Source organism: Engystomops pustulosus, chromosome 1, assembly GCF_040894005.1.
Source record: "Engystomops pustulosus chromosome 1, aEngPut4.maternal, whole genome shotgun sequence".
Taxonomy (NCBI): Eukaryota; Metazoa; Chordata; class Amphibia; order Anura; family Leptodactylidae; genus Engystomops; species Engystomops pustulosus.
The window spans coordinates 145,485,693-145,509,735 of NC_092411.1; the positions used below are offsets into that span (position 1 = coordinate 145,485,693).

At 38.6% G+C, this 24,043-nt stretch overlaps 2 protein-coding genes across 3 annotated transcripts in view; one reads left to right on the forward strand and one right to left on the reverse strand.

Moving 5' to 3' along the window:
• The window catches only part of LOC140134834 (protein Hook homolog 3), a 56,408-nt gene extending 53,137 nt beyond the window's left edge, over positions 1 to 3,271 (forward strand). For both annotated transcript variants that reach the window (XM_072155544.1, XM_072155555.1), the window contains one exon: positions 1,849 to 3,271. In XM_072155544.1, the coding sequence (XP_072011645.1) occupies positions 1,849 to 1,864 (16 nt within the window). In that variant the 3' untranslated portion in view covers positions 1,865 to 3,271. The remainder of the gene's footprint in view (positions 1 to 1,848) is intronic.
• An 11,068-nt stretch (positions 3,272 to 14,339) lies between these two features.
• TRABD2A (TraB domain containing 2A) overlaps positions 14,340 to 24,043 on the reverse strand; it is a 56,497-nt gene continuing 46,793 nt past the window's right edge. Inside the window, exons 5-7 of the mRNA XM_072126549.1 lie at positions 21,092 to 21,182; positions 19,616 to 19,864; positions 14,340 to 14,891 (exon numbers count right to left, since the gene is read on the reverse strand). Coding sequence (XP_071982650.1) covers positions 14,687 to 14,891; positions 19,616 to 19,864; positions 21,092 to 21,182 — 545 coding nt within the window. The 3' untranslated portion in view covers positions 14,340 to 14,686. The remainder of the gene's footprint in view (positions 14,892 to 19,615; positions 19,865 to 21,091; positions 21,183 to 24,043) is intronic.

The window sequence follows — 24,043 nt, forward strand, 5'->3', positions numbered from 1 at the left end:
TTGTGGCCTGTCTGAAAGCATGATAGGCTGAAGATATGCTGACATGCAATGGATACCAGCATTGGTGGAAAACAATACAAGAATTTGTACAAACAACACATCACTTTCACTGCATGTTTTCTGTTTATATGGCAAGATAATTAAGTATGGAGCATTGCACTCTACCCTTTAATTTGCTCCATGCTTTCCAAACATGGTAGTTGTGCTTGTTGAGACACATTAAGAAGGTACCGTCTCCAAAACTACTATTTATCAGCTAAAACTCCAGCCAGCATACTAAAGAAGGGTTTAGTCATCATATGTAAATAAAAGGGGGATTTCTGGCTTTCCAAGAATCCTCGGTAGGATCTTTAGGATCGGCCATTATTATTAGACCTGGAGGGTCAGACACTTTGCATCACCACTGATCATAACTGATCTTTTAAGACCAATAAATAACCAGGACCACCAGGTTAGTTTGCTCCAGCCATAGGCTTGGTGGCTGATTAATGGGGGCTTACTAATCTTTTGTCCTACTACTGATAACCATGGTAGAAGGAAGAGACTAAATGCAGAGTTAGTAAGATTTAAAACGTAACTCTGATGTCATCATGATTTTTGCCAAATTGTCATGTGTGATTCCCCTTTTAAAAACAAACTGAACTATTCCCATATTGTGCTGCGCTTCCCTTTCTTTCCTAAATTATGGCATTTTCTGTTCTGAATCTTCTGAAATACTTCTGAGCAGCAGTGAAGTGGGTGGAGACTAACCTCTTCCGGTATCTACCCTGAAGCCAATTAAGACTGCCCACAGTTCTCATGATGCTGTATGTTCTCTCATTAAGTAATTTAGCAGTAAATCCTCTGAACACTGGATAGTGTATGCACAGGATTTATATAGTGTGTAGCCTGGCAGCTTTCATCACATGGAGAATGTAATCATTAGTAGAAACTAGTAGTGAAATAGTAACATAACATACATAGCCTGTGCTAACATCTCCCTGCTATGCAGAAAGTGTCCATAGAACAGAAAGTGGGAGAGGGTAGCTGCAGAAGAGTGTATGACACAGCTTGAGGTATTGAGGGACTGATGGGGGACAGCAGAGATCTTGTACCTCACTTTCCTGTGTAGGAGACTTCCACAGCACTGAACACACATAACCATACACTGAGAGCACTGTCACATGACCTCCGGCCTTCTCTCTCCAGAGGGAGCAGCCGCTCACCCTGTAAGTCATCAACACAGTCCAGAGAAACAGCTATTACAAGATTATGCTAATCTGAGGAGGATATAAAAAAAACTGCTGCACAAGGGTAATCAGAGTTGCAGTAAAAAAATAAAAACTGTCTAGTGTTGCTTCAACTTTGACCATAGCAATTGGTTAGGATGAAATTTAGGTTTTTATACATACCATGGAGTGTGAAGGAAGAAGCATAAACAAAGATGAAAATCTATTAGGTGTGATTGGAATTGGGTAGAATATCTCTGGATAAGGATAAATCACTAAGCCCTACAAATATATTCAATTCCACCAAAAATTGCACTTTTTACCTGTCATCTTGCCTGGCTGTTTACCCTAAAAAAGGAGAGACAGGTAGACAAAGACGTTTCATTGTTGTAGTAGGCTATCTAAGCGGTGTTGAAACATTGAATGCTAAAACTTGTACATTTTTACCATACACTTAACCACTATTATTGTCTACCCTGACCTGGAGACATACATCCATTTCTACAAAGTAAAGTCTACAGTGCACTATCCTTGTCTTTTTGTTTCTCTTAAAATGTTTCATATGAATGGCTTGAATTGGGTTAAGGCTTCATGTTGAACTTCATGCCATTAATATTTTCTCCTTGCTATTTATTTGCAGTGATGTCTTTGCATGATGCGCAGTCACATTTTGCATGAGAATTTATGTTTGGACGGCCTAACCAGCAGACTAACCATCATTAGGGGCAGTGGTCTAACCTATGCTTTGCTTCCTACCATTTGTTTCTACTTGAAGCACTTTGTACCTTTGTCACAGCACGGCGTCAAGGTATTGTGCTTTCTCTTTGTGTATTTTCAGAACATCAGATATGCATCAGGCACCTTTTGTGTAATGTCCATAGCTACCATTTAATGCTATTACATGCTCAGTAAAAGGGTGTATAGGTATAAAATGGTGCAGACGTACTGTACCTGATATTGTAGAGCAGGCCAACATTGGGTATAGGTAATGCGGTCTTTAAGCTTCTTAATACAGAGCTCATGTTTAACCACTTGTGTGCGCCAGAATGGCGGATGCATACATATAATAAGCAAGTTTGTTGCACACTTTCCATTGTATAGACCCTTGCCACATGTAATAAGTACATTTTGTGAATATGACTGTTTAAGAAATAACTTGTTTACATTTTCATGTTCTTGTTTTTTTTTTTTTTCCTTTAAAATAAGATTTTATTTTAAATTATATTCTACAACTTATTGTATGCCGTTGCCACATTGTATTGATTTCCTAATATCTTTTCTATGGACTACATTTGCATATAACTGCTGCCTTTAGCCTTTATTTAAATAAACTGTTCTCATACATTCATGTATTTCTACTAACACATGTATTTATACGAACATATTTGTATTTAGACCCTGCTAGTCTTCAGCTCCAGTTTTTTGCCTCTTTTATTGTATAGATTAAAATGCAACTTTTTACTGCAGTATTACTTCATACAGAACAGTACATAACATTGACCTTTTTTTAATACTGATACAGATTCAAGCTTTAATGTACCTTTTATTTCAGCTATAACTAGTTTGTAAAGTCAAAGAATCCATTAACCACAGGCGGGTTGGTGCTGATGGTGTTGGTATAACATTGGTGCTTTTAAGATTTAGCTATGTCAGGCCTAGAAGTATAATCACGCCACAGACACCATTTTATCAAAACCGCCAAACTACATTCTAAACTTTTTATAAAGGAGTTGCAACCTCCGTCCACGTGGACCGTTGTTGTTGTACCATAGTCAATCAAGCATGATGGACTATCTTTACCCAGCAAACAATAATTTCCTTTGTACTTTAGTTGCAACTGCATAAAATGCATGACAAACTTCCGTAGAATACCCATAGAACTACATCTGTGGTCAGCGGTACATAGAAGGACATGTTGGAATCGTTAGTGACAAGACTTGTGTATATAGGATGAATGCTTATTACCATTATGAACATGAAATGTACATTTTTCAGTCGATTCTTCCATTGTAACCAGAAGTGTACTTTTGTTAAGGAACTTGTAAATAAACTATTTTAAAAGATATTGATTCCATTTCTTCTTGATGTTAATGATACATCTGTCCTGTAAAATGTGTGAAAGTTAAATACTTCAAAATGCAGGGTAAAACTATCATCATGGCATATACGTTCTTTTCCTCTAAAGGATCAGTGGACAGAAATTACAGAGAGTTTTGAAAATGCTGTTTATATTGAGCTATTTTAAATATCTTAATTGAAATGTTGATATGCAAATAATTCAGAATGTTTGATGTAGACATTGAATGAAGCAGCTTTACACATGCTCGACATGTCCGTTTATCAATTAAAAGAAACAGGACCTCTACTCCCTAGGTCTTTGCGCTTCCTTCAGTTAGGCCTTCACCAATCCTTGTAGTGATTGGAGGGTGGTATTCTTTTGTACATAGTGTCCTGGCAATTGTTGGACAGAGTTGGAGAGAGGCTTAATGTTACAGTTACATACCTACACTACATACATACACGTTGTTACATGTTGCTAGTTCCTTAGTTGCATACAAACATAGTTACAGGACATTGTGATGAAGCACAGTACAGGTTAACATGAGCACATTACATTACATAAGGGCAAATGATTACAGTACAAAATTCACTCGTGATAATAACAAATAGACACAGGGTAGACAGACATTCATAGGAGTTCTACAGTAGGGGTGCTGGTGTGGCTCTAACAGTGATTGTGGTGAAACAGTGTGCTGTTGGTTTGGCAGAAGACACTGTCTGTACCTCCACTTTTGCTTATGCCGCCTGGTGGATACCACTGGAGCTTTGTTACAGCGTTCCACCTCACTTTCCGTAAGGCACTGGTTGTGATCACTTTCATTTCAGGAGCTCTGATGACGCCACAACCGGTGATCTTGGCTGCCACGTTCCAGTTTCAGCGCTCTGTTGGACGAAGTCATACACATGTAACCCTGCTGCCAGTGATCTGTAAGCTCAAATGGGGTGATGGGGTCAGTGCCACAGGGGGAGCCGAAGCACAGAGAGCCAAATGCAGCGGTGCCATCTTGACAGTACATTCTCCTAAATGCAATTGCAAGTCCACCAGATTTGGAGTAGGTTGGTTGTTTAAAGAGGACAGAGGTAATAGAATGACTTTACTTTTACATTTTGTCAGTGTACAGTAATTTTGAGTTTGACAAGTACTTACAAGGAAGAAAATCCTTTTGTTTTCACTTTTTGCTCAATTCTGGTATAATTTTGTTTGTGCACTTACATTAGCACTTGGAAGGATACACTGCCAACCAAGGTCTGCGAGACCTTATAGGGGTTTTCCCACTATACATGTTTGGCCCTATCCACAGAATAGTGCCTAACTTGCTGATCGGTGGGGTCTCAGTGATGAGACCCCTACAGATCACGAGAATGGGGGAGTCCGATGGGGTCTTTTGTTACTCCTAATATGATTGCACTTGTATTTCTGTATGTGATAAAAACATCTGACAAACACACATAAAAACCAGAGGGCGACAGATCATGTGAAAATATAATATTTGCGTCATTCTCAAAACTTATGGCCATGACTGTAGGGTACACTCTTTCATCTAACTTCTCAATCCTCTTTAAGGCTTGTTTATTATATTCTTCATGGGTACTGCAAATCCGACATGTTCTCACAAACTGCCACTTTACTATCCCTCCAAACATTTGAAGTATGAAGATGCTCCCCAATGTATTACCGTATATACTCGAGTATAAGCCGACCCAAGTATAAGCCGAGACCCCTAATTTTACCACAGAAAACTGTGAAAACCTATTGGTTCGAGTATAAGCTGAGGGTGTAGTATACAGCCAGCCCCCATGTAGTATACAGCCAGCCAGCCCCCATGTAGTATACAGCCAGCCAGCCCCCATGTAGTATACAGCCAGCCAGCCCCCATGTAGCATACAGCCAGCCAGCCCCCATGTAGCATACAGCCTGCCCCCATGCAGCCTACAGCCTGCCCCCTGGTAGCATACAAATAAAAAAAATAAACTTAATACTCGCCCTCCGGTGTCCCCGATGTCGCGGCTCCCGGTGGCTTCTTCACACTTCTGTCTTCTCTGGCCGGGAGATCGGGCTGGCCGTCGCACACTGTGATGACGTCATCAGCGGAGACAGCGCTGCATCACAGTGTGTGACGGCCGGCAGATCACATGGACGCGACTCTGACGGCTAGAGAAGATAGAAGACAGAAGGTGAGCCACCGGAAGATGCGAAAAACATCGGGGACAACGGAGGGTGAGGATTAATTTTTATTTTTTTATCATTGACTCGTGTATAAGCCAAGGCGAGGTTTTTCAGCACATTTTCTGTGCTGAAAAACTCGGCTTATACATGACTATATATGGTATTACGATCAGAAGACTTTGTGTATAATGAGGTAACAAACTTATTGGATCTTACATCCCTTTTTACTAGTACATCTTAATAGTGCAACATATTTCAATATTTCTTCAAAGCAAAAGTATCAAACGTATCCAATAATTCTTCATCACCACTCCATAGTATGCACACATAGTCTATGCACCTAGCAAAGAGCACAATTTTCTAGCAAGAGACAAAATCTACAATAGACACAATCTACAATAAGTCTTTTCAAAAAAGGAAATTAAAATATTTGCATCAGCTGCTTCTAAAGTACCAGCTATCTAGAAATGTAATCCCTTGCTTATCTGCACCTATCCTTATTCTACCATTTGCTATGGCTTATTTATTGTTGGCTATGCCTACTTGTGATGGCCACTTTAAATTCCCAGTCTGTCATTGCATGTCATAGATTGTAATAGTCTTGTATACATGACTTTCTTTAGTTCATGACTTTATTACACAGATAATCCCCATAAAATGCAGATAATTTGCATTTACAAATTGTTGTCTAATCGTTCAAAACCGGGTTAAAAGTCAAATGTCCTAAGATTTAAATAAAAAATTTAAAAAAAAATAGTTTGAGACACAGCAGAAACAATGCAGATGATCCAGTGTTCCTTGTTGGTATTTGTTCACAAGCTGCCCCCAGAAGAGGTACCAAATAGCTATTGGTAATGCAATGAGGACAATATGGCTATTGTGTTTTGCTTTTATAGGATCCTACAATAAATGCTGGTTTACGGTTTCATTAAATCTCAGTAGATGGCGCTGTACAATTATCTTTTTAAAGTTTTTTGCCACATTTTTGGCAGAAAACAAATATTATTTACAGATTTATTTTTACAGGAACCAATTTAAAATATATTTAATTTATACAACTTAAAAAAACTAAAACTAACTGTTTTAAAACTTACTGTTTTATGGGGAAAGCCAATGTTTATCCTTAGTATTCTATTGCACTTAACTACAATGGAAAAATACATCAAAATTCACATTTACATATGAAACTTTTTATATAATTTATTTATACATAGTCCTTACCAAAGTGCTTTAAAGGGGTTGCCCACTTTACCTCATGTTTTTTGTAATGTGTGTAAGTGTGGGGGGTAGGATGTTATGGAATTTACCAATATACATCTATTAAAAGTTCTGCTCCACTTTCTTGATATGTAAAGTAAAGCACTTCACTTATCAAGAAAGCAGTGCATAACCTCTTTTTTCCTTCACAAATCTCTTTCCAGAAGACCATGTTTCTCACTTTTTATCCGTCATTGTTTGTCTAACCTGTCTAGAGAACCAAGATTTTTCTAACCATAAAACATGATATACTTCCCTTTTCCATTATTCAATTGAAAGTACATCTTGCTTTATCCATTGATTCAGTATCACTCTTCTAGCTGTAAATAGTAGTTGAATAAATACTCTTTTGTCTTTTCCCCAACTTAATATTCCTAAATATTATATAACATGGTGTCAATTTACGGGAGGTACTATAAAATGCTTTGAGTGATAGTTCATAACTTTAGATATAGATTCAAGTGTCGTGTGAAATCTATGGATTATACACTGCTCAAAAAATTAAAGGGAACATTTAAACAACACAATATAACGCCAAGTAAATTGAACTTTTGTGATATCAAACTGTCCACTTAGGAATCTACACTGATTGACAATCAATTTCACATGAAACGCAACAGGTTGTTCTGCAGGTGGGAACCACAGACGACTTCTCAGTACCAATGTTTTCTAGCTGATGTGTTGGTCAATTTTGAATGTTGGTGGTGCTTTCATACACGTGGTAGCATAAGATGGATCCACACAAGTGACTCAAGTAGTGCAGTTCACCCAGGATGGCACATCAATGTGAGCTGTGGCAAGAATGTTTGTTGTGTCTTTTTGTTAGTGTCCAGAGGCTGGAGGCATTACCAGGAAACAGGCCAGTACAGCTGGAGATGTGGTGGGTGCCGTAGGAGAGCAACAATCTAGCAGGACCGCTACCTCCACCTCTAGTGTGGGGTGGCATTTCTTTGGAGCTCTTCACAGCCCTTCATGTACTTGCCAGAGGAAGCCTGACTTCCATTAGGTACCGAGATGAGATCCTCAGATCCCTTGTGAAACCATATGCTGGTATGGGTGGCCCTGAGTTCCTCCTAATGCAGTGCCTGGATGTGACAGTAGCTCCTGCAAGATGAAGGCATTGAAGCTATAGTCTGGCGCACTCGTTCCGCAGACCTGAATCCGATTGATCAGATCTGGGACATCATGTCTTGCTCCATCCACCAATGTCATTTTGCACTATAGACTGTCCAGGAGTTGGCAGATTCTTTAGTCCTTCTGAGGGAGGAGATCCCTCAGGAGACCATCCGCAACCGCATCAGGAGCATGCCGAGGCGTTGTAGGGAGGTCATACAGGGACGTGGAGGCCACACACAATACTGAGTCTTGTTTTGACTTGTTTTAAGGACATAACATCAAAGTTGGATCAGCCTGTAGTGTGTTTTCCCGCTTTAATTTTGTGGGTGCCTTTAAATCCAGGCCACAATTGGTTAATAAATTTGATTTTCTTTGGTGATTTTGTTGTCCCCACATTCAACTTTGTGCAGAGCAAAGTATTCAATGAGAATATTTCATTCATTCAGATATACGATGTGATGTGTTTATTTTTTTGAACAGTGTAGAATACTGCATAAGTTTATGGGTGTTACTATAAGATATGTGGAGTGATGTGTTTATCAGTGTGTAGTACCAATTCTTGTTACCAATGTGATATACACTTTAATTTCACTTTACTATTACACACTTTAACACTTTTACCTGATGTTTCATATGAGCATGAAATGGATTGTCCATATCTTTGAACCATCTAACAGTACACAGATTACAGTAGTGCATGTGTAATGTATGTAGAGAGTCCTAGGGCTGCAATTGTTAATGCCATATGTCTAGAAAGAGATTTATCTCCTAAGTTATTGTAAGCCAATAATAGCTGACTATAACCCAGAGATGCTAGATTCTTTTTAATTATCAAAATTTCTATGTACTAAAAATTCACATTCTTACTTTGAGACAGCATTCCAGAAGGAATCACTGCAGAATAACCCACCTACAGGATCAGAACCACAAGCCCCTAAGGCAGTGATGGCAAACCTTTTGGAGACAGAGTGCCCAAACTACAACTAAAATCCACATATTTACTGTGACGTGCCAACATGTCATTTTAAGCAGTAACCTATTGCTACCGGTTGTTCCAGATCTATCAATTGTATTGGCCCCCTGAGGCCACCAATACAGTTGAAAGAAGGAGGCCAAATTCAGACTATCATTGTAGCTTCTCTCCAGGGTCTCTCTGTGGAGAAAGAATGGAGGGTCCAGCAGGATGAGCTTCAAAGATAATGCAGTTCAGTCCACGCCTTCTCACTTTTCCCGCAGTTCCAAAGAAGTATCGTTTAAGTTGCCTGGGACTGTAGGAAGATTTAGTCCTATTTGATGAACTCTGTCCTGGGGTGATGGTCTGAGTGCCCACAGAAACGGCTCCGAGTGCCACCTCTGGCACCCGTGCCATAGGTTCGCCACCACTGCCCTAAGGCATATTGTTTGCTCCACATACACACCAAAAAACACTACAAAGACTTGGCTCACTAAGGCCCGATGAGTGACACTAAGCCGAGAGTCGTGTCACACACTAGAAGTTTTGTCAATAGTAATGTAGTACTGATCAGTCACCATAATGTGTGCCATCTTATAGATGATGTCTCTTCTGCATGGGGTCCAAAGAGTTTGACCCACAAATCTCCATAGTGCATTTACTGCATAACAAGACTGTGCTCCTACCTAATCTGTACATAATGTGTACATAATATGTATACATACATGAGTACATTTGCGGACTATGAGAGTGGACTATAAATTCCAGCAGCTGGAAGTGGTGGTTTTTTTCCCAATATACAGGAGAATTCGAAACTTGCAAGCAAAAATGGAGAGCAGAGAAAAGGAATGGCACGAACTATCAGGCGTCTTCTTAGTGTTGCATTTATTAGTGAATACTTACAAAAACTTTATAGAGGCACAAGCCATAACCAGGAGGGAGGAGAAAACAAAAGTGCAGGGCTTCCCATCAAGACAAAACAATGTCCGTTTCGCGCTGCATAACGCTTATACAGCACGAAACAGACGCTGTATAAATGCAACAATAAATGCAACACTAAGAAGACTACAGAAGGTGAGTGCCATTCCTTTTTTTCTGTTCTCTATTTTTGTTTGATACTAATAAATACTGTACCCACTAATTTAAGTGTATATACATATACCCCTTATATACAAATCTATTATTGGGACCAATCATTTATTATGGAGGGAGCATGGCTCTATGCATATTTTATAATTAATTATGAGCAGGTCTATTTATACAGCCATTTGTTATGGGGGCCTCTATAATTGATTATACCCACTAATGCCCCCATAATGAAATATGTTATAAAAAAGGAACCCCATCCCAATATAATTTATTATGAGGGGAAATATGTAGATATTATATTCTTTTGCCCCCATAATAAATAATAAAATAAATAAAGCACTTATAAATTGTTATATAAATATATTCCCTCTTTTGGAAGCCATATGTGGGCTCCCCAGCAGCTCTGGGCCCTGAAACTTGTCCAGGTATGCACAGTGCTGGCGCCTGTCCTTAGCTCCCAAATTTTAAAATTAATATGTTGGCTTAAAATCAAATAATTAAATTTTTTTTCAATATATGACCGTGGCGGGCTGTAAAAATAATAAAGAGCATATACAGGCGGTCCCCTACTTAAGTAAACCAGACTTACAGACAATCCCTAGTTACAAACGGACCTCTGGATTTTGGTAATTTACTGTACTTTAGCTCTAGGCTACACTAAGCAGCTGTAACAGTTATCAAAAGTGTACATAGAGATAAAAGAGAACAGGAGGAGGACGGCGCCTCGTGTAATACCGTCACAGTGTAGAGTAAGCAATACTGCTCACCTGTTTACCACTTGGTGGTATGCAGTGTACAATCCAAATCCAATTAAGGATGGACCGGTGGCAGAAGAGTACTCAGAAAATAATAAAAATTGGGGCTAATGATATCGGGCGCTGGACGGCCTTAAATGGTGGTGTGTCTACACCAGAAGATAATTGACTGAATCTACTCACAGCAGTTTTTCAGGCAATGGACATTTATTGAGGATAAAACTAAGAGTAAAATAAAACAGCTACAGAAGTAAATTCATAAAATACAATAAAGATACTTTTTGTCCAAAAAAGTGACGCGTTTCCGGAAGGTTCCCTTCTTCTGACTAAAACATGGACATGTAACAGCAATCAAAAATCAGCAGATATATAAGACCAAACTCATTAAGTTAATAGGGGAGTGGTTTGGAGAACAACCAATCCAGTTTAAAGAAATGATGTAAATATAAGAACAGAAAGGATCTGGAAATGTAAAGTATTAGAATAATGTAAATATAAGAACAGAAAGGATCTGGGAATGTAAAGTATTAGAATGAAATTAATAATGATGATGGTTACGGAAGGTTACACTTACATGAGGATTGTGGTAGCTCTTGAGTAGGTCACGCCGGCGGCTGCGCACAGAGGCGATCAAACCGCGCACGCCCGGGACAGGTGGTGCATGCGCCAGAGGTAGCCGGGGATCAAACGCAGACCGAGTAATGCACATGCGCACATCCGCGTCCTTGGTGAGAGGGCAGTTATCAAAGGTGGCTGTAATTAAGATTTATTGTTAATCCTGGTTCTTATGACAACCCAACATTTTTGAAATCCAATAGTCATAGAGTCCCCAAAAATTTTGTCTGGAGCTACAATTATAAAGTACACAGTTCCGACTTACATACAATTTCAACTTAAGAACAAACCTGCAGAACCTATCTTGTACGTAACCAGGGGACAGCCTGTACTGACCTTTCTACCAGCTTCAGTTCAGCTGCACCCCCTGCAGGACTGCAAGATCTTTGTTTATTCCTAACATAATTTCTTAATACAGCTGTTGGTGATAAGTACTTAAAGGGGTTGGCCACTTTAATATAAAATTTAAGCATTGGTGGTTTGGTAGGGCAAGATTATCAACATTTTAGTAACTTACCTTTATTATGAATTCTCCAGTGTTGCTCTGTTCTTGATTGGCTATCCTACAGTATTATCTCCATCTTCTCCTTGCTGTCCGTCCTGGCCAGCCCACAGACAGGAGGAACATGTGATAATCCAACCATCCATTGCGTTTCCGCTCAATGAGCAGAAGCACGTCACTGTGAACTGATGTGACGGGACAAGAAGAAGGGACCAGGTAAGTAAATTCACCTTGTATTTGCCATTAGGGGGTGGGGTGTACTGATTTTAAGAACAAAGGCCCATATATTTTTTATTTTTAAGCCAAGGTGGCTAACCCCTTTAACAATCATAACCATAGCAGCCCTGTGAGAATGTAATAGATATGAATATACAAGTTTGCTTTTCTCATCCATTTTTATGTTTCACCTGGATTTCTTAGTCTTATTTTAATGTATTATTTCTTGGTAGGAAGATGATTGATGCATAATCTTGTTCATTTTATATCAATGCACTTAGCTGCTATTTTTATCTATTAAAGAGATCAAAATGTATTATGTTTTTTTCTTTTTAGGTGCACATTATTGTTTAAAATATGGCTTATTCTGTGTAAATTACATGTAGCATAACAGCCCATGACCAATTTTCTCTTTTGAAATAAAAAAAAAACTTAAAATAAGAGTTCTTAGTGTTATCTATATCAGCAAAGCAAAGGCTGAAAGCTGCAGGAATGGCACTTACTCACTTTTAGGTTGCGTACATGCCCTAAAAATTAATGAAGTGCAATACTAAACACAGACCGTTGCTCTGTTTCTGGAAAAAGAAGTGTGTGTTATAGGGGCCCCAGAACAATACAGAGTATATGATGTAGAGAATATTATCAGGAGTACTGAATTCCAGGAAAGCTTTTTTCAATCTGATAAGCAAATCACACCATAAGGATTGAGCATAAAATAATGTTATTGCCCATGCAGAGCCAGTCATTGAATTCCCTATAAATCCCAGTTGCTGTCTCCTTTATAATACATGTAAGAGCTAAATCCATTTAATTGTTCTCTGTTATCATTTGAATGGAACTTGTGTCTGTCCACACATGGGTTACTGTGTGTAATACTCATATTAAGAATCTCTTATCTCAGTATTCTGTCGGCACAAGTAGGAATAGGGAAAGGGTATGTGGAATCTATGTTGGCCTTGTTTTGTTCTTTAATTGGGGTAAATACTGGAATCCTGTAGTGATTATTTAGGCCATCACAGTGCACTCAATGGCATATTTGATTGACTTCTGGGCTGTACCGTTCCTCTGTTAGGCTACCTGCACTCAAGCAGTAGACTGGTGTGTGGCATTCTTGGGCCAAAAACAACAGGCCGATGTGTGAGGTCCACTCATGTGCCAATGAAAGCAGAAAAGACTCCCCAAGCTGTAGTTGGCCTGTACACAGGGCCATGGAAACCACAGTTGTGTGCGATTCAATAGAAAAGCATTTCTCTGTGTGTTTTATATTAAATTAAATCCTACCTTGTGCAATTTCCAGGCCACAAGCAACGGGCCATGCACCGTGTTCGCAGTGCACGTACTGCTCCATCATTGTTCATAATAGAAGACTTGGTGTTTAACGGTGGCTAGATCAAGGTCACTCATCTCTCCCGCGGGCAGGGGGACTCCCGTGGTCCGGTGTGCGCGTTCCGGCTAGGAGAGATTTAAAGAGCCAGCGCACGGCTAATTGGTGCTGCTGACTGCCTGCCCTAATAAATGGACTGCCTCTTCCTCTGCCCCCTTCTGGATCTTTCTGCCTCGTGCCTTAATGAAAAGCTTGTTCCTACCCTGTTTCCCTGAAAATAAGACAGTGTCTTATATTAATTTTTGCTCCTAAAGAGGCACTAGGTATTATTTTCAGGGGATGTCTTATTTTTCCATGAACAAGTATTTACATTTATCGTTGAACAAAAATCAACTTCTCCAAAATCCTTATGACTCTCCAAACTCTGAATTTCATGCTGTATTTCTTGTGACTCCATTTCTATTAGAATCATTGGCCCTAGTCTCTCATGTTTAGTAGAAGCACTTTCCATAAATGACTCTTCTTATCCTGGTGCTGCTGGTATCACATTTGCAACACAACATCCGATGATTTACTTCCATGAATTCTTCCCCATGTCACAACCTTCAGCAGCAGCTAAAAGATTTACTAATCCTAATGTACGACATGGCGGGAGCTGCTGCGATGACGGTCGCTAGGTCTTATTTTCAGGGGAGGCCTTCTATTTCTAAGCCTGAACAAAATTGTACTAGGTCTTATTTTCGGGGGATGTCTTATTTTAGGGGACACAGGGTATGCCCTGCGATTATTTGTTGAATTCCTGTTGTGACCCTGGTTCTGTCTCTAACTTTGCTACTCTGATGCCTGCCTTGACCTTTTGCCTTGTTCCTGACCTCGATACTGTGCTTCCTGTCTAAAACAGCTGCCTGTCCCCAACCACAATTCTGTCTGACGACTCTGTACCTTGCCTTGGCAACCACTGCAGACAAAGTCGACCTTGTGGTAGCGGGCCACAACAAGTCCAACCTGCTTTGCGGTGGGCTTCGGTGAAAACCGGGGGCCACTTAGACTCTGCTCCAAAACAGCTGTTTTCTCTTATAATTATATATTTATTCTCCAAATGGTCATTTAACAGACATACAATCCTAACAAAATACAATTTTCACATAAAAATAATTTTAGTCTCATTTTATAAATCTAAAATACATCTATATCACAGTAAAATGTACATTTCCCAAGTGCATTATGGGATTAACATGAAACCATTCTTCCTCAAGAGAAGAAAAATATAACTTTTCCAATAAAAAAGTATATTATATGTTCAATATTAATCTGTAAATTATAATAAAGGTCTATTACAAGGTAAAGCACTTTAGGCAGAAGTCATTAAACCTTAGTATGCCAATAGACCCTTTTTTAGTGCTGGCAAACACGTTTTTGTCCATTTACATGAATCCCCATTCAGATCCGCATTGTATTAACAGTTGCTGTAAATGACAAACAAACAGTAATAGCGCAGTAAAAAGTGATGGAACTGAAGAGCCGCTATTTGATGCCTGCAGAAAATGGTCATTTTCATATGTCCTTGGTTGTGGTGCCACTGTGATATACCCATTTATAATTCCGATTTGTGGTGGAGGGTCGGTGACACTGCAATAGATAAGAAAATGAAGTCAATAGTAGAAAAGGACACACAAGCTACATCAGTTTAAGGGGCAGCTCCAAAAGCACAGCAGCCCCATCGTTACATAGGTGATATCACTATGACCTTCATTTTTTATCAGAGTTTTTGCCAAATAAAGATCATAGTCCCTTATGTGGCCCAGCCACTGAGGATGTTTAACACTTGTAACTTTAACAATATTTTTGATTAATATTAAACTTTTGGTAAAATAACGCTTGCAGCACAGGAATAGGTATTTAATAACGATAGGAGGAATTTGTATTTGGTGAATATTGAGATTTTTTTTCCCCAAAGTGTTAGTCTGCAAAAGATTCAACGGCACAATATAGAAAGATATTTTGCCATAATATATAGTCATTTACTATATACTAAACTTTTATTAATACATATTTACCAGGTTTTATTCTAATCTAAAGGTAGTCAAACGCAATGGTGTATTTATAAATATCTAACCCCCTAAGGTCTTACTTGTGGTGGGATTTGATTTAGATAAATAATTAAAATAGCAAGATTTGTCCAATTTCTTGCTTTACAGCTAATACCAGTATAGGTGGTCCCCTGCTTAAGGACACCCGACTTACAGATGACCCATAGTTAGAGACGGACCCCTCTGCCCACTGTGACCTCTGTTGAAGCTCTCTGGATGCTTTCCTTTAGTCCCAGGCTGCTTTATTGATAATCCATAGTCCAATTACAGCAAAACATTTTGAAACTCCAAAAGTCACTGGGGCAAAAAAAAAATTTGTCTGTATCTACAATTATAAAAAATACAGTTTCGACTTACATGCAAATTCTACTTAAGAACAAACCTATGGACCCTATCTTGTATGTAACCCAGGGACTGCCTGTACTGCTGTATTAGGGAAATCCCTACACTTCCAGCCAAGACGAAAAAGACAGGCACTACCTATAGTTATGCAACAAAGTATGGTCCCTGCATCCCATGAGAACATGACTGAGCACAGAAACAGACGAATGCATACATGGGATAATTAATATCACACAAGTTTATTTGACACATGAAAATTACACTCAAATAGAAAAACGGGACAATATAAAAACAATTAAAAATACACCCAATGATGTATATGGGCCCTTAACCCCTTCTTCAATCTGCCTAAAGCGCTAAATGCCATGAGGCGGTAAGAAACATCAAAGTAATCTTCCAGAACTCTGGACATATAAATCAAATGATAAACTGTCTACAGCTATGACCACATAATGCAATACCCATCAGATAGGGTCCATTTGAAGAAAAGGGGCCCTGGAGGTATAGGCATAGAGAGGGGAAGATGAGCAGACCTCACGTGGTTTATCACCCAATGGTGACTTCCCTAGGGTTGAATGGTCAAAATCCCACCACTGTATCCAGGGTGTTTGGAGAATTGCTTTCAGAAGTTATTTGCATAGGTGTAAATTGTTTTAAAAACCCATAATGGAGTAATGTGCATTTATTGTTGTTTCCCAATGGAAACCATCATGAAAGTTGAAATATAAAGTTAAAATCAATCAGTTGGTAACTTTACAGACTAGCACCCCTTACTGGTATTGCAGCTGTCAGTGGGAGTACTTCACCCTCATATTTACCATTCCTTGGTTTCAAATTATTAAACACCAGGCCATGACAGCTGAAGAAATCTATGTCCAAAAGTAGAATCTTTGTTGTGTGTATTCTAACATATTAGGTTGTTGTTATAGGAAGATATATGCATGATATCATGCAAATAATTCTAGAATGATGTACTCTGCCCCTTTCAGTTTGTAAGGACAATTGCAGTTAGTTCCAGGTTTATTCATAAAAACACACAGCCAGACAGACATTCAATAAGAGAGTTAGCAGGTTAGTGGGTGAGGCATTTCACACCCTAATACTAAAGATCTTTTGTTTGTTTTTTAGTGTTTGTCCTCTGAAGTCAATATAATTCTCACATGAACATGCCATGACATTAGCAATTTGTAAAATCTCTTCCTCACATTGACAGTCTTATTGGTCAGGTCGTTTGTCTCAAAAGACTATTGAAAAATTCAGCACTCCGCATAGGGCTTAATGCAGCAAGGAATTTTTATTTTCAGTATTTTGGCAATCCAACAAGTGTAATGTTTTGATCCATAAAAGATCTTCTTCAGACACGGATTGAGAGGCAGGAGAGCGAGAACATAAAGATCAGCGGTATCCACCGCTGGGATAAAGGCATGATGTGGGCATGCCACAAAGATAATAGCCTACGAGTTTGTCTCAAAAGAAACTTATAGGGGGAGATTTACCAGACGTGTCTAAGGTAAAACTGTTCCAGTTGCCCATTGAAACCAATCAGAGCGCAGCTTTAATTTTAAAAACAGCTTTAAGAGAAGGAAAGTTGAGCTCTGATTGGTTGCCATGGGCAACTAGAACAGCTTTGCTTCCAGACCCTTTTGATAAAACCCACCCATAGAGTTTATAGAGTAATATATCTTAAAGTAGTATAAAAAATACAACCCGTAGAAATTGATGAAATTTGTGACCTTGGATGAACTGGATGATATTCAGGAAAGAAGTTTCCAGCTAGATGTTAGGAGTTGGTAGTAAAATTCATATATTTATTTCATCCATTTAAAACTAAGCATAGAAATAAATATATGAATTTTGTAACTTACTACCAACTCCTAGCATCTAGCTGGAGACTGCTTTCTGAATTGCATTCGAGGTAATCTGTGCTCAAACATCTAAAGTCAGAGCAATGTGGACTGTTCGCCTGTGGTTGGTGAGCTGATCATATTTTAATTCAGTTTCAAATCATTCACCAACTGTGATGATAGGTTCATGATAGGCTCCTGAATTCTGGATATGGTGGTAATAAATACTTCACCAATGTCATCTTCTTACATGTACCTATGACACATCCGATTTTTATTAATAAAATTCCCATGCAATCTGTGTGATCTTTATCTCACAAACTACTTAAGGGTTAGCCAAACACATAAAAAATGATGGTACCAGCTTACTCTTCCCTAGTGATATATTTATGGGGGAATGAGGAGAAATAACTAAAATAAAGTGCATTTTGCAGGCTTTGTGCTCATACTTATGAACATGAAATGGGGACGAGTGCTGTATCAGTTACTAGAACATGCCTCCATTTACTACTATGGGATCATTCCACAGCCCCATGCATTGAGCAGCAAAAGACAAAGTCCTCTTCCTCCGTGAGTTTGCAGATCTTTTTTTCTTCTGTCATTGGAGCACAAGCAAACAGGTCCCACATTATCTGCAGCCTGAGAATTGCAACTGTCATATGCAGGTAGAATTTGACTGATAAATTAGCAACTACAATTAGTTCCCATTTGTAAACCTCAGTTTATTTAAAGATAAGTTTAATTCCTATAAAGCTGCATTGCAGTCAAAGAAATAGTGTTGTAAAGCCAGCTACATTGCTTCTGTAATGCTGGTAGCTGAAACAGAATAGTTAATTTTGTTACACTGTTTATTTAATTCCTATTCACCTCTATAGGAGTTACGGCTCTTTGTGCAACTCCAATCACCTCCTTCTGGTGGAGACAGGGTCATTGTCATCTAAGTCGCACATTGCCGAGAAACACCCTTAATTTACCAGGGGCACATTTTGACCATAAAGTTTATAAGGAAACAGTATATAAAATGGACATCTAATCAACTGTACTTTTGATCAATAGTGATGCAAAAATGTATGACCTCCACAGCTGTAGATCATTAATAGCATGGGTGAAGCAGACAGAAATGTACACTGTAACCAAAAATATTAGATTTCCAATGCAGATAGTATCTGCAATCTTTCCATACTTCAATTTAAAACAATGTTCTGTTATGTTTGCCTCCCTCCTTTCATGATTTTCCAGAGCTCATTACAGTTCAATAAAAAGTTATTTATTAAACTGATAATAAATGGTCAATCACATTGGTCAGGCTCTAGATTAATAGATAACCTGTTCTGTACAGTATAATTGCTACTCCCATTATTCCATTGCTCAAGGCTATGTCTAACCTCATAAATTCAGCACGACCGATCCAGTAATCTGGTAAACACCAAACTCTAGCAGTTCTACCTAGAATCGGACTACACTGCTTCAAACCTCTATACTAATTGCTGCATCTTATTAAAGTGACCAAAGTTACAGAGATGAAATCTTGTTTTAAAAGGCATTGCTACCCTTAGATAGGCTTTTTGATTATATGATTGCACAAATTTTTAAAATGGCAAGGACATATTGGGAGTATAAAAATGATCTGGAAAAGTTTCCATATAGGAGAAATAAAGCTTAGGTACTAGACAAATAAACCATAGGTAAATCATCACAATAAAGGCTATAACCCAGAAAAGAAAACTGACACTGAGATAAATAAGAAATGAAAAAAGTTTATACTAATACAAAATATTGTTCATTACCTATGCAAAACAAAATGGTTATAAGTTGATCTCTGAAATATGTTTTTACTCTGGACCTCTATTTTGTTCTTATATCCATTCAGTATTGATTGTCTACTTTTGGCGAGCCTGTACATCAGTCGCTCTCCTCACCAAAAAGAGCTGATCAGAATCCATACATAACAAAGGGGTCCAGTGCCCCGCTGAATGTATTAAACAGTGAGACCTTCAGAAATGTGCCACCTCAATAAAGCATTTACTAATCTGTCCATATATTTTTTATGAATATCAAAGCCAACATTTATTTTTACCTTTCTTGAATGCGAACCCAGAGGTCGCTGAAATGACGGTGTTTTTCCTTTTTTGGCTTCTTTTTCTTGTACTTTCGGTCATCTTTTTCCATTATATTTACGTTATCAGATATGAGCAGGTTAGGTATTGTCTCTTTTTCTTTGTGTGGGTTCATTTTATGTCTTAATTTGGAAGTGGCTGTCCAGGGAGGTGATGACATTGGGGCTGGAGAAGGTGACAGCTTTGAGGGAGACTTTTTACTTTTGCCACTTTCAGAAAGAAACAAAACCAGAAAAAGCATTAGAAACTTTTTATATCTGCAAATATTGTAAAACTCACTTAGCTGCCTCAGACATAATATTAATTATTCACATATTTTCACATCTGTATTATAGCTGCCTATCATAAACATTTGAGAATGATCTTTTTGTCGATGGACCCTTCATGGAATAACCTATTAAGTGAAGATGGAAACATATTTATATAAAGGATCATTCACAAAATCATAAACATTGCACCCATGGTTATCTTTGCATTGGTATTCTAAGATACTCATACATCTCACTGGAGATTAGGGTTGGGGCTATCCATTATGCCCTGTGAGAACACATGTACACTTAAAGCATGACTATACTTTTAACCAACTGCACAGTGTATACGATAGTAGTAAACTTTGTAACATACTTTACTAAATAAAAATGCTGCTTTATTTCTTCTCCCTTTCTGTCTGCTTGCAGCATTGTGTATTGATCAACTTTCAATTTATTGCCGTATATTCAGTCTGTGTCTTGGGGAGTTTGTGTGATATATACCCATTTTGGGCTTTTAATTGTGTTTTAATGCTGGATATCAATAAAGTTTATTATGTGTCATTCATACATTTCTTTCAATATTATAATCGTATTATATTTGTTATTCATGGCCTCCTTCTTAAATCAGCTTTTAAAGTGATGCTAATGAGTCAGAAGGGTTCTGGGGGTGTTACCAGTGCCTTCCGTGCTGCACCTGCGCCACTGTGCAGCAGCACTTCCCCCCTTCCATTGTGTGCTGAAACTTCCACTGCTGCCATGAGATTACAGCAGGCAGAGGGAGGGGGAGTTCTTATCCTGGAAAGGCTGTGGCAATGACCCCCAGAGCCCTTCTGGCTCATTAGAATCAATTTTAAATTTGATTTTAGAAGGAAGGAACCCATGGATAACAAATATAAGTAGATTACCAGAGTCATAGTGCCTGGATCTATGAGTAAGTCTTCCTGGTTTATCATCCTTAATTTTAATGGTAGATTTCCTTCAAATTAAGTTTGAAATGTTACTATTGTTACTGTATTGTTCATTTCTGAAATAAAAAATAAATAGCTTTAAAGGTTAAGTTATGCTTTAACACAATTACTTTTCAAGTACATGAAAAATCAGAATGTTGGCCAAAAGAGCTTTTAACACAGCTCAAGTGTGTACCTGGCTTTAATTTACATACTGTGCTACAACTTGATGACCTACCTCATAATTGACTTTCCAGCAGGGGTGTGATGCACATCATAGCCGTATCGTTTTAAAACATCAATGACAGTATTATTTCCCATGAAATGGCCTGCACAGAGATCAGAATAATATGAATTTCAACATGGTTAAAAGAATGCATTTCATTTATCCTCCTTCATTTTGGTTTGGTTTCCATACTGGATTCGTATCAGACAGCATGTTTGTTTCATTAGTCTGTTAATTTCCAAAGAAATTAAAGAGGTGTACCCACGAAGACTAGTTTCTTAAATGGACTCACGATAACAAAATAACACATTCTCTAATTCACTGTTATTAACAACAATGCAGAATTTTAGAGATATAAGTACAACCTGTCTCTATCAGTCCTGCTGTACACAATTACAGTTGCCCCTTGACACGACACAGAACTACTGACTTAGGGTCGGATGGTGGTCATCTTGGATTTTTGTGAGAGATGGGATTTCTGTCTACGCTGTGTGGCTGTAGCCCGTTCCCTCTTCCCAGAGCTTAGAGACACTCAATGACTACATCTGCCTGCACATGGTGAGCAGAGATAGAGGCTGGTGATTCGGGGGAAGGGGCAGGCAGGCACATATCTGTGAGATGTAGAACAGCTCACAGTGTAACAGTGTAATGGTCTATCAGCCTCTGTGTAATCATCTCATGTATCTCTGATCTGTCTCATCTCTCTCTCTTTGTGTCAGTGTGTTAGTACAGAAGCCAGATGAAAGTGCATAAACACCTGCACCCTGATAATCTAACCACATTGTCATCCCACAGAACCAGATGGATAATAGAGTAATATGTTTGCTTAGTGAGGCCCCACCCACACCCTGTAATTTTGCACTTAGCAGCTGAGGGAGAGATAGGAGCTAAAACAGCAATAAAACTGAATAAATTGTAATGTAAGGGGTTAAAATGATCTTTATTGTGTTAACATCACTAGGGGATTGAGATGTGAGAATTTTCTTTTATGGGAAAACCCCTTTAAAGTTGGTTTGCAGTTTTGGTGTCCTTTAATACCTGGTATAGTGTATTACATTACGTATACACAAAAATATAATACTTTGATCAGATATAGTGCTATATGTCGGGATAATACCAAGTAAAAAGTTAATGTTTCCTTCCAAAGTGTTTTTTAAATAAAAATATTTGGTATCACTTGCAGTGTAAATTAGCTGAGCATCATATGGAATGGGAGTTCACAGACACCTTTGTTCTGACATGTGATATGCTCAATTTTTTTTTCTAATCCGACCTAGTTTTCACCGTTTATCCTTCTGTTGTTTGTTCACCTTAATACAGAGAAACTATTGTTAAATTGGAACCATATGTTCCCAGGATTGTTTTGAGTTGAATGAATATAAATGCAGTGATGCAGGTCATAGGTGAATTAATCAGTGCCCTTGGCTTTGTATTTTACAAAGTTGAGATTTTTGCTGGTTTCTTGTACATCAATGACAATCAAATAGACTCACGTTGTTTAAGTTATTCCTCATTTCTGATAATCAGTGGAACCATGCAAATCATTCATTTTTTGACTTTGTGATTGTTAATTCAATAATGGACTCAATGGGGCACATTTCCTAAGGACCTTGTGCCAGTTTTCTGTCGGACTTTGCACATTCTTTTATGTGCAAACTGCTGCACATGTACTTAAAAAGTGTCAGTGACACATATGTGTGACACGCGAATCATTTGTGTCGCAGCTGCACTATGCCCAACGCACCCAAAATTTCGGCACTGAAAGGGGCGTTCCAATGCATAGTCGGAGCACTCACCACATTTAACAAGGAGATTCCATCATAAGTGTGTCACATTCCAAATGTTTAGGGTGCAGTGCAGGGGGCGTCAGATTCATGCGGAATTGGTACCACAATTCCTTAATTTAGCTTACCCTGTACACTTCACAATCTGACAGATGATAAATTTGCCCCAATGTATCAGTTTTTGAGATATCCTTCCTCTCTCTTTTCTATGGAGCTCTCAGATGAGCTTTATGTCATCCTTTGGCAACAAAATTTAGCATGGGTATTTTTCTCTTTGGCCCTATTGTAATGAATGTTATCTGCACAACATCTTTTTGCCAAGTATTTTGTAAGTTTAGCTACAGAGCTGTATACAGCATCTTGGAATGTTTCTGTGCTAATATATTTGGTCACTTAAAACTGTTTCATGAACACAGTGCCTGTCTATATTGAATTTAGGACCTCACCTATTAAGGAAATTTACCTTCTGAAGTCTACTTTTCTCAGTAGACGCAGAGATAGATTCTTGAGGTCTGCCTGATCCTAGTACATGTTTTACTATTACTTCAGAAGCTGCCTTTAAGTTTCTAAACATTATTTTATTTATATGCAAATTGTCTGCAGATGCTACTCAAGGCGTGGAGTAGCCTCTGTGAGCTCGTGTGGCTAAGGCTACTCCACGGTCCTACTAGCCTTGCAAGAGGGGAGTTCTGCTTATGCCAATTTCACTTAACTGAGACATACCAGTAGCCCTTAGGCATTCACAAGCGGAATGGATGCAGAAGGAGGCGGTTCTTCAGGGCTTCTCAGGGCATGGATTAGCCTTAACTCCAGGAGTTTACAGAGGCTACTCCACTACCCATAAAGCCTATGGATCTACTAAAAGATATTTAAGAGCCAAAGCAGAGTGCCAAATGTGCCTTCTGCACTGGTGAACTGGCTCTCATAAATGTTTATTTGAATGGCTGGCATATAAAACTGCAGAAATATGTATCCATACAAAACATCCCCATGAAGATAAACCCTAAATGCCAAAGGTGCCAGGATATATACCTACTTCAAGAATACAACCACCAGGGCCCTCGATAAGAGCTCATTAAGACGGGCATTTTGGAAGTCTGTATGCTATCCATTGTTTTATGGATTGCATATGGACGCATTGATTCCTTTGGGTCTGTTCACATGTCCATTTTTTCACGGG